Here is an 11,220-nt window from a genome sequence, read left to right on the forward strand (position 1 = left end):
AGCATGGACCTATGAACCAGGAGGTTACAGTTCGATTCCCGGTCAGGGTACATGCCCGGGTGTCAGGCTCCATCCGCAGTAGGGGGCATGCAGGAGGCAGCCAATCAATGATTCTCATCATTGATGTTTCTATTTCTCCCTCTACCTTCCTCTCTGAAATCAATAAAAAAATACATTTTTTAAAAAGTCACAGACTCCGGATTTTGAACGCTTTATTGTTGCGGAACCTGGTGATAAAGCCAAACCCCTGTCGTCTTTGGCCCATTACCCGGATGGCTGGAGGCTCAAGATGGTGGCTCCCCCAGAGGCTCCTCAGGCCTTTTAGATGTGAGGGGAAACCAGGCGTTTCCCTGATTCACATGGTAGATGTCTCTACGCTTGTGCACCCCGAAGACGTAAATTGAGGCCGGGATGGCAGCCACAAAGCCCAGGGTGGTCAACACCGCAATGATGATGGTAACGGTGTGGGGGTTCCGCTCTGTGCAGAGAAGCAAGGAGTAAATACTCATACCCTGCCCCTCCTAGGCTTGCCCATTTAGACCCACAGACCCGCCTCAGCTCACCTTGAACATTCATCACCACAATGAAAGTGTCTGAGCCCTGTGAGCTGGCCGCCCGGCAGTAGTAGGTACCACTATAGTTTAATCTGACACGGAATGGGATCCCGATGGGGACCTGGGCCATGGAGTCTTCGTGCAAACACTGTAGCTGGGGATCTGGGTTGCCTTGGGCTTGGCACTGAAGGATTTGGATCGTTCTTTCTTTCCACATCAAGTGCTGAGGACATTTGGCTGGGTCAATCTTGGGACCATCTGTGGGACCGCCAAATGATCAGACAAACACAAGGTACAATGGGGAAAGAGAATCAAGTCTCTCCAAATCAGGAGAGCAAGGAATGAAAAGGTCAGAGTGACCTACTCACACAGTACACGCAGCTGGATGCTCCTGTTCCTATGCAAGACCACCCCATCCACCTTGAGGGCGGCACTGCAGAAGAAGCTGCGTCTGTCGTCCCTCTCAGTGGCGTTTAGCTGAAACAGGGCGAGCTGTCCCGGGGCTGCAGCGGGAACTCCGTCCAACGTGACCTGGACTCGGGCTCCAGCAGTGCAAGTCACATTCACTGTGGTCCCCTGATGGACGGTGGGCTGGCTCATGTTCCTGATGGTCCCTCTCACGTTCATGACGGGCCCCCAGAAGCCTAAAGGAGTAGCATTGCCTTGGAGTTTGCTATCCACTCCCTCACATCCACTAAGCCCAGCCCTCCACCCGAATTTTCCCCCTCCGGGTATGCAGGCCTTGCCTTTTAGCTACTCTGTGGCCCCACCTAAGTTGGGGCACTCAGGCCTTACTGTAATGAAGACCCAGGCCCTGCCCACGTGGCAACTCCTCCCACTTTGGTGGCTCAGGCCCTGCCTTTCTGGCTTGGCTTCTCCGGTGCCTTGCCCTTTGGGCTAATGAAGCTCAACCCCCTTGCCCTCATTTCTGCAGCAGTTTTGACCCCGCCTCCTCTTACTATAGATGGTCAAGTTCTCCTGAGTCTCCTGGCTCTCGCCCCCCAGGGTCACATTGCAGACAATCTCCTGAGCCCCCTCCAGCTCCGCGCTCGCTGTGGCTGTGGCTGTGGCCATCAGCGTGTCACCGTAGCTCACGACTGTGGCATTCAGCATCTGGTTCCCCAGCGCCAGTTGGACGTGGGCCTCAGAGGCCGGAAACAGGCCATCCAGGGTGCAGGTCACGGCCTGGGATGTTCCCACCTCCAAGAACCGGGGAACGGAGAGACTCGGAGGCATCACTGGCAGGACTGGGGAGAAGAATGGGAGTGAGCTGGAGGTCTCACACAGCCGTGGACACCCCTTTCCCTGTGACACACTCAAACCCCCCAACCAGGGTTCTTTCCCAGGATACCCTGTAACCTGGATTACCCCCTTCCTAGGACACATCTTTTGGCACATACTTCTCAAAAATTCCTGCCACCATGGGAATTTTTGAGGCCAACCGTCCAATGGCCAAGGGAAGGCCTTCCCAGAAGCCCTTGAGGTCCAGGCCACCCCATTCTCAGGAACCTCAAGGCCAGGGCACCTCTGCTTTGGCTCAGCTCATCACCCACAATCTGCAGTCCCTTTCCTTACCGAAGGTTCGGAGCTGCCTGGGGATTGAGCTGTTCTGGAACAGTCCCAGCCCTTGGGACCGCAGGTCCAGTTCCCAGCGGCAAGAGAATTTGGCACCATGATCATTTCTGCTGGCTAGCACCGTGGTGGTGACTTCTGCAGGCTCTCCAACCGCCAGCTGCTGGCTCAGCACCTCCTCCCCACGGAGCAGCAACACAGAGAGGTTGGCCCGGGGTGCCCCACCTGCCACCCTGCAGCGCAAGGTGAGGTTTTTGCCCACAGGATTCCAGGGGGACATGGGTGCCAGCTCCACATGCTCCGGAAACTCTGGGGGTGGGTGGTAGAGGGAGTGGAGAACAGAACTTATCAATCAGCCTTGCAACCCCCACCCCAGGGAGTGGAGAGGACGGGAGGGTGGCCCAGTGCAGAACTGTGAACTTTGAGTTGATAAACCTAGAGGGCTTAGAAATGTGCTAGTGGAAGTGTTTGCTATTGTCATTAGCATCAAGATTATTAATTCCTGTTTTGTCAGGCAGTGAAATAAAAGATTTGCTGTTTACAAGAACCTCACAGTAAAAAAAAGAAAGAAGAAGAAGAAGCCCTGGCACGTTTTGCTTAGTGGACTGAAGGGTCTCCAGTTGATCCCCGGTCAAGGGCACCTACCTCCATTGCAAGTTCTGCAAGTTCAATTGGGGAGTATGCAGGAGGCAACAAATGGATGTGTCTCTCTCACATTGATGTTTCTTTCTTTCTCTCTCCCTCCCTCCTCCTTCCCTTTTACTCTGAAAATCAATGGAAAAAAATATCCTCGGGGTGAAGTTTAAAAAAAAAAAAAAAGGGAAAGGGTACTAATGCCTATGACCACTTGTGATGTTAACAGTAATTATAAAAGTTCCTATTTACCTAGAGCTTTCCTGAGATTTTGCAAATGTCATCCAGGCATCCACCTTCATTCACATTGCAACTGAGGTTCTCTAGTATTCTTTTTCCAGATGGAGAAACAAGCCCAGAGAGGTGATCTGCCCAGAGAGGCACATCCAGGAAGGGGCAGAACCCGGGTCAGAATGTGGGTCTCCCAAACTTTAGACCTGTGTGTCCACCTGCCTCTTTGATGTCACATCTAGGGATTCCCCTGGCCCTCCTCCCAGCTTCTGGCCTGGACTCGGGCCCTGGCCTCTCGAAGAGCTTGGTCCAACCTTTCGCAGTCAGTCCTAGGTGCTCAAGACTCTCACAGTCTCACAGTCCACTTGCCTGGGGCAGCCTCTCAAGGTGCTCTGGCACAATCATGGGGGACCGGTCCCCGCTAGGCTGGGTCCTCTCCCAGATACAGTTGCAGTGGCTTTCTCAGGCACACAAACCATATCCTTAACCTCCTTGGGAATCAACTTATGCTCACCTTTGACAACTCGAGTTTGGATCTCAAAGTGTCAGAGAGGCCCATGGACTGGCTGCTATGAAAAAATTTAACATCTTACTACAATTTTAGAATATCTGACAAGGAGGCCTCCATCTTAATCTCGGGCACCACTGGTCAGGGATAGTATTATGCTGGTAAATTCTGGTTATGCTTGGGCTCTCGGGGTTGGGGTGGGAGAGTCTGGACAAGGAGTATTGCCAATTTCTGTAGTGTAAATACTCCCACCATGGCTGATATCAGGCTACCCAATGTGAGGTAGAGTTGGGAAGAGGTGAGCACAGTCAGACCTCATGAGCCAGGAACAACCAGCTCCCACACAGCACTGGCCAGAGGCACCTCACAGACACACAGATACATACAGGTAGGTAGACACATGCAGATGTACACATTACACAGAAATATATGTGGATACAAACATATATATAGACACATATTGACACAGACATCCACAGACACACAGATATTGAAACAAACACACTTGCCCACACACACAATAACACAAACAGTCACACATGGAGATATAAATACAATCATGGAGATACACACAGAGAGATACATACAGACAGACACAGGCACACACACACATGTACACTCCCACAAACATAGACAATAACCGATACATATGCTCATGGACACACATGTAGGTACACAAATACATATAGACACTGGCACCCACACAAGAGCATACACATGGTTACTCTACTTATCCATGAAGGCTTCACAAAACAGTAGGCACCATGAGTGATCTAGTCTGTTGTATGCATTTTTAAAAAATATGTTTTTATTGCTTTCAGAGAGAGGAAGGGAGAGGGAGAGATAGAAACACCAAACTGCTGCCTCCTGTACGCCCCCCTACTGGGGAACAAGCCTACACCAGGTCCTGTGCCCTGACCAGAAATCGAACCGGGACTTCCTGGTTCATGGGTCCACGGGTCCACACTCAACCACTGAGCCATGCTGGCTGGCTCTCCATTGATTTTTAGAGAGAATGGAAGGGAGGGAGAGAGACAGAGAGAGAGAAACATCAACGTGAGAGAGACACATCAATTGGTTGCCTCCCGCACACACCCTGACTGGCCAGGACCCAGTTTGCAACCAAGGTACATGCCCTTGACTGGAATTGAACCTGACATCTTCAGTCCGCAGGCTGGCACTCTAACCACTGAACAACCGGGTAGGGTAAGAAACTATTCTAAATAAATAAACAAATAAAAAAATGCAGAGAATCTCTTGGGAGGATCCACAAGAAACCAGTACCAAGGGGATTCACAGTCTGGAAAGGAAGACTTCACCTGTTAATAACTCTTGGGAGCCAGACTGCCAGCTTCGCTGCTCAAGGGCTGTGAACCCTGGCAAGTGACTCCGCCCCACTGAACCTGTTTCCTTAGCTGTGAAATGAGGCTCATAAGTGCAGCGCTCCCCCCTACCCCTCACCCTGGGATCTTTGTAAGGATTGAATGAAGGCTAAAGTGGGTATAGACACTTAAACAGTGGTCACTGCTAGCAGTGCTAGGTAAATGGAGATTTGACATTTATACGTTTTTATACATTTTTATTTTGGAACCCCATTAATTTATTACCTGCCATAAAAATGTAAGTAATAAATAAAAGACATGTACTATCATTTTTAAATGCTTGCTGGGACCCAAATAAATTGATTTTACAAACTGCTGCCCTGTCATGTGGTTGAGATGCATCTCTGTCTCTTTCACACACACACACACACACACACACACACACACACACACACACACACACATCCAGGTCCAAACTCTGGGTCAGAGTCCTGGTCCATTCCTGCAAACTTCGGGCTGCTCCCCACCACTGCCTGAGGCCAGCCCTACCTTCAGGCACATCTACTCACGGTACACTGTGATGTCAGAGGAGTCTGACATCTGCAAGCCGTTGCAGATGGCGGAGCAGAAGATCTTACTGTCACTGGTGACATTGCTGAGCTGGAAGGCCCTCCAGCCCAGGCCTTTGCCCACTTCCTCCTTGAATAGGGATGTCTCCAGGCTGATGAGTTCATGTTGGGGGCAATCTGTACTGCAGTTTACCAAAAGGGACCCTCCAGCAGGCACCACTGGGTTCTGGGGCTCCATCCGAAGCAGGAACTCCCCCTGGGCCCCTGCGGGAACAGGGAAGCTCCACTGGTTGACCCAGTGCCCCCCAGCATCTTGAGGCCCTACCATCTAACACCTCCTCAACCTGAGATATGGTCTTCGCCTTCATGGTGCCTCCAATTCAGTGGGGAAGACAGGTGATGGATCAGAGACAGGAGAGCTCAGAGGGAGGCCAGGGGAGGCCTATAGGAAGGAGCCTGTAGGAGGAAGTGAATCAGGGAAGCTTCCTGGACGAGACAAGTACAGACAGTTTTAAAGGGTAAGTAGGAGTTAGCCAAGTGAAAGGGAAGCGTGATCCTGGCAGAAGGAAGAGTGTAGGCAGAAGTCAAAGGTACAGATGGAGCTGAGAGAGACAGAAACAAAGAGAGAGAAAGGGAGAGAGGAGAGAGGAGAGAGGAGAGAGGAGAGAGTTGGGTAGGGAAGACAAATCACATAATCACATGCAGGGACTGGGCCTCAGGAAGCCCTGGCTGAGTTAAGATCCCACAACTTTCTCTCCAGGACACTGGTGAGCCCCCAGTCAGATCTGAGTTTAAGGAAATGTTTGCAGCAGGATGTGGTGAGTTTTGCTATCTCCGGTCCCCCATTCTCTACCAGCCCCCAATTCTAGCCCTCCCCAAGTTGACTGGCCTCACCTGGAGGCAGCAGGCAGCAGACCAGAAGCAGAGAGATGAGTGGAGTCCAGCAGGCCCTGGGCAGTGGCCCCAAAGGCACCATGGTGGCCAGCCTATGGAGGACAGTGCCTTAATGTGGCACTGGGCAGGGCAGAGGGGAGAAGGCGAGGCCGCCCAGGAAACAGCCACAGCGGTTAAGATTGCAGAAGTTCAGGGGCGGCACCTTGCCCAGGCCTGGGGAAGGGCAGGGGGGATGTTCTGTGGCCCCGGAGGTCCAGAGTGGGGAACCCAGCTTGGGTCCAGGGAGATGGAGGGCACTAATGAATCTCCCACTGGGTGGGCCTCAGTTACATTCTGGCTCCCAAATGAATTCACAGGAAATGAGAACACAATCGTCTTCCTTTGTTCTCGGTACTGGGGTGGGGTGGGGCGGGGAGAGATGGAGGAGGGTGAGAAACCACCTTCCTGCTGAACTTAGGTAAGTGTGAAATTGTCCAGAAACTTCATTTCTTTGATATGACCTTTTCTCCTTTCTTTCCTTGTGATCAAATTGGCCTCATCCCACACCCTGATTCTTTAACCTCTCCCCTGCTGGTCCACTCCTTTAATCACTAAGCCTTCAGGACAATGAGGTTCTTTCTGGTCGGCATCACATAATCTTAGGAGCAAAGCCTCAGGTCTAGTGACCACAGAGGAAGATAATAGCTAGGCCTCAGTTGTATTTCAGCTCCGGACCCAAGAAAATGAACCGATCCCACCCACCAAATCCTTGCAAAACCAGACAGAATGGAGCCATGGCTGACATCAGAACCAGATGCAATGATCAACTACCCCTTCCTTACCCTAGCTTACTCATCAATAGTCCCCTATGTCACCCATCCCCAAGAAGCTATCGAGGAGACAGATCTTTGCACACAAGCTCCAGGTATAGCACCATTCCCTTAATAAACCTTCACTTCCTTGGTTGTGAACTCACGTTTGCTTTTGATGCCAGCAGGTGACCAAACTCCTTTAGTTTAGTAGCAAAGGGGAAGGTGTTCTGTTCCTGGAGAGAAAGGTAATGGGAGCCCGGCTGGCGTGGCTCAGTGGTTGAGTGTCAACCCATGAACCAGAAGGTTATGGTTCAATTCCTGGTTAGGGCACATGACTGTGTTGGGGGCTGGATCCCCAGTGGGGGGTGTGCAAGAGGCAGCCGATCAATGATTCTCTCTCATCATTGATGTTTCTATCTCTCTCTCTCCCTCTCCCTTCCTCCCAGAAATCAATAAAAAAATATTTTTTTAAAAAGGTAATGGGGCCGAAACCGGTTTGGCTCAGTGGATAGAGCGTCGGCCTGCGGACTGAAGGGTCCCCGGTTCGATTCCGGTCAAGGGCATGTACCTTGGTTGCAGGCGCATCCCCAGTGGGAGGTGTGCAGGAGGCAGCTGATCGATGTTTCTAGCTTTCTATCCCTCTCCTTTCCTCTATGTAAAATACCAATAAAATATATTAAAAAAAAAAAAAAAAAAAAGGTAATGGGAGACCTCCTGCCTGTGTCCTTGAAGTGATAAGGTGGGATTTCAAGGCAACATTTCAAGAGAACAATGAGGGACTTCTAGGCAGGGCCTCAGGGATTAGTGTGAGATCTCAACATTCTTAGGGGACAAATAAGAGATTTGGAGGTGATAAAGAGGGGTTCCCTAAGATGAGTTAAAGCCATGGAAATGAACAGAGCCCACATTTATTGGGCTTTTGTACCAGGCTCTGTGTTGGCCACTGGAGTGGCTCCTGTAGCGGGGAAGCCACCTTTGAAGACTGGGCGGGGGTGGGGGATCCTGCTACCTTTGAAGGTTTTGGAAATGAGATCCCCGAATTCCCTATGCACAGTGCTGAAGTGGAATTGTTAGGGGACAGTTGAATCATAAGCCACCATCTGTTGATGATGCTACTTGTTTTTGTTTAACTTTTAAAATTGATTTTTAGAGAGAGAGAGGAAGGAATAGTGAGAGAGAGAAAGAGAAACAGTGTGCTTAATCAGATGCCTCCTACATGCTAGCAGCCCTGGCATGCGCTCTGACCGGGAATCTAACTGGCCACCTGTCAGTGTATGGGACAACCTGGAGCCACACTGGCCAGGACAAGGATGCTACCTGTAACTCGCCCTTGCCCCTGGCCTCATCTCTCCCTTGCCTGCCCCTCCAGGCAGTTGGTCTTTTCATCTCAAGAGAACGGACTAGGGGTCAGGTGGCCACTCCCACCTCCATCTGCTCCATCTCTCAGGCCTCCAGTCCACCTCTGGTTCCTCTGATCTGAGCGCCAGTGAGGGACCTTGTTGAGGGCCTTGATAGTACCTAGCATCCACTCTCCCCACCACTGAGGCCATGCCCTCTCCTCTCTCACCTGGGGCACCACTCCCTCCAATCAGGTGTCTCCTCTGCTGCCCTGCTCCCCCATCTAGTTCCCAGATGGTGCTGAGAGGGCAACTAAAACTCAATAGTATTTGTTTTTTAAAAATATATATATTTTATTGATTTTTTACAGAGAAGAAAGGAGAGGGAGAGAGAGAGTTAGAAACATCGATGAGAGAGAAACATCCATCAGCTGCCTCCTGCACACCCCCTACTGGGGATGTGCCCGCAACCAAGGTACATGCCCTTGACCGGAATCGAACCTGGGCCCCTTGAGTCCACAGGCCGACGCTCTATCCACTGAGCCAAACTGGTTAGGGCTCAAAAGTATTTGTAAATAATATCTCTGATAAGAGATTATATCCAGATTATAAAGAATTCTTACAACTCAACAACAGCAGCCAAAACCCAATTCAAAAATGGGCAAAGTTGCCCTGGCTGGTTTGACTCAGTGGATAGAGCGTGGGCCTGCGGACTGAAGGGTCTCAGGTTCGATTCCGGTTGGGGGCATGTGCCTTGGTTGCGGGCACGTCCCCAACGGGGGGTGTGCAGGAGGCAGCTGTTTCTCTCTCATCGATGTTTCTAACTCTCTGTCCCTCCCTTCCTCTCTGTAGAAAGTCAGTGAAATATATATTTAAAAAAACAATGGGCAAAGTTGAATAGATATTTCTCCAAAGAAGCTATTCAAATGACCAATAAATATATGAAAAGGTGCTCAACATCATTAGTGATTAGGGAAACGCAAATCAAAACCACAATGAGACAGTGCTTCACACCTATTAGGATGGCTACCATAAAAAAACACACAAAATAAAACAAAACAAAAAACACCCACAGAAAGTAGCAAGTGTTCATGAAGATGTGCAGAAACTGGAACACACACACACTTTGATGGTAGGAATTAAAACTTTGTTCCTTCACAAGTTAAACAGAATGATCCAGCAATTCCTCTCCTAAAAGAATTGAAAGCAGGGACTCAGACCCTGGCTCCGTAGCTCAGTTAGAGCATCATCCCTATTTGTCAAGGCTGGGAGTTTGGTCCTCAGTCAGGGCACACACAAGAATCAACCAATGAATGCATAAATAAGTGGAACAGTAAATCGATGTCTCTCTCTTTCTCAAGAATAAAAATTAAAATTAAAAAAGAGCTGGGACTCAAATAGATACTTACATACCAATATTCATAGCAGCATTATTCACAATAGCCCAAAGGTGGAAACAACCCAAATTCCTTCAACAGATGAATGGATAAACATACTGTGTTGTATACATACAATGGGATATTATTTATTTATTTACTTATTTTTAATATATTTTATTGATTTTTTACAGAGAGGAAGAGAGAGGGATAGAGTTAGAAACATCAATGTGAGAGAAACATTGATCAGCTGCTTCCTGCACACCTCCTACTGGGGATGTGCCTGCAACCAAGGTACATGCCCTTGACTGGAATCGAACCTGGGACCTTTCAGTCTGCAGGCCGATGCTCTATCCACTGAGCCAAACCGGTTAGGGCTCAATGGAATATTATTAATCCTTAAAAGGAAAGAAAATTCACCCCGCTGGTGTGGCTCAGTGGTTGGGCGTTGACCCATGCACTGAGAGGTTGCTGGTTTGATTCCCTGTCTATGGACACAGAAATAGTGTGGTGAAGGCCTGGGGGCTGGGTAGAGGTGGGCAAAGCAGGGGGCAATGGGGAGACATCTATACTGCTGTCAACAAAATTAAATTTAAAAAGGGAAATTTTGATACATGCTACAACATGGGTGAACTTTGAAAACATTATGCTAAGTGAAATAAGCCAGACGCAACAAAACAAATATTCCACTTATACGAGGTCCCTAAAAGAGAAAAATTCATAGAGAAGGTAGAGTGATGGTTACCAGGGGCTGGTGGAGGAGAGAAATGGTGAGTTAGTGTGGAATGGGGGCAGTTTCTGTTTGGAAAAACGAAAACGCTCTGTAAATCCATAGTGGAGTTGGTTATACAACATTGTGAATGTATTTAATGTCACTGAATTCTACACTTAAAAATGGTTAAAATGGTAAAATTTATGTATATTTCAAAACACACACACACACACACACACACAGAGCATTTACTTATTTTGATTTGTATCCTAAACATGAGATGGATTGATGGTCCAGGAATGAATAAATAGAAAAACAGATACAGTATGATACAGTAAATTTAACAACATGGCAATTGTGGAATCTAGGGGTGTTCACTGTACCATTCTTACAACTTTTCTGTATGTTTGCAGTTGTTCAAAATGAAATAAAAACTGCATCCCTGATGGGTCTAGGTGGCCACTCATGTCACAAAAGGAGGGACAAGCAGACTTTGAGTATCTCCTGCTAAGAGGGCACAATGGCCTCTATGAAAGACTTGCCAAAAAAATGGAAACTGGCCCAGCCGGTGTGACTCAGTGGCTGAGCATCCACCCTGAACCAAGAGGTCCCCAGTTTGACTCCCAGTCAGGGCACATGCCTGGGTTGCAGGCTCAATTCCTAGTAGGGTGCGTACAGAAGGCAGCCAATAGATGTCTATCATTGATGTTTCTATCTCTCT

General features: G+C 49.1%; 1 protein-coding gene across 1 annotated transcript; it reads right to left on the minus strand.

Moving 5' to 3' along the window:
- Nucleotides 1-188: 188 nt before the first annotated feature.
- Nucleotides 189-6,633, minus strand: ICAM3 (intercellular adhesion molecule 3). The gene is made up of 7 exons (XM_080674578.1): nucleotides 6,284-6,633; nucleotides 5,390-5,653; nucleotides 2,130-2,435; nucleotides 1,514-1,801; nucleotides 923-1,198; nucleotides 564-812; nucleotides 189-478 (listed from the first exon to the last, which is right to left on the minus strand). Exons 1-7 carry the CDS (start codon nucleotides 6,363-6,365, stop codon nucleotides 285-287), a joined length of 1,659 nt encoding a protein of 552 aa, XP_080530704.1. The 5' UTR covers nucleotides 6,366-6,633; the 3' UTR covers nucleotides 189-284.
- Between the last annotated feature and the right edge of the window lie 4,587 nt (nucleotides 6,634-11,220).

Source organism: Plecotus auritus, assembly GCF_963455305.1.
Source record: "Plecotus auritus genome assembly, chromosome: 6".
Lineage (NCBI taxonomy): Eukaryota > Metazoa > Chordata > Mammalia > Chiroptera > Vespertilionidae > Plecotus > Plecotus auritus.

Bases quoted from the DNA above. Each gene is read 5' to 3' on its own strand.
- ICAM3 (XM_080674578.1), bottom strand. From the start codon at position 6,365: ATGGTGCCTTTGGGGCCACTGCCCAGGGCCTGCTGGACTCCACTCATC. The intron at 1,199-1,513 runs GTAAGAGGAGGC...CTACTCCTTTAG, and splicing joins GGAGAACTTGACCATCTATA to GCTTCTGGGGGCCCGTCATG. The intron at 479-563 runs GTGAGCTGAGGC...TTCTCTGCACAG, and splicing joins TGTGGTGATGAATGTTCAAG to AGCGGAACCCCCACACCGTT.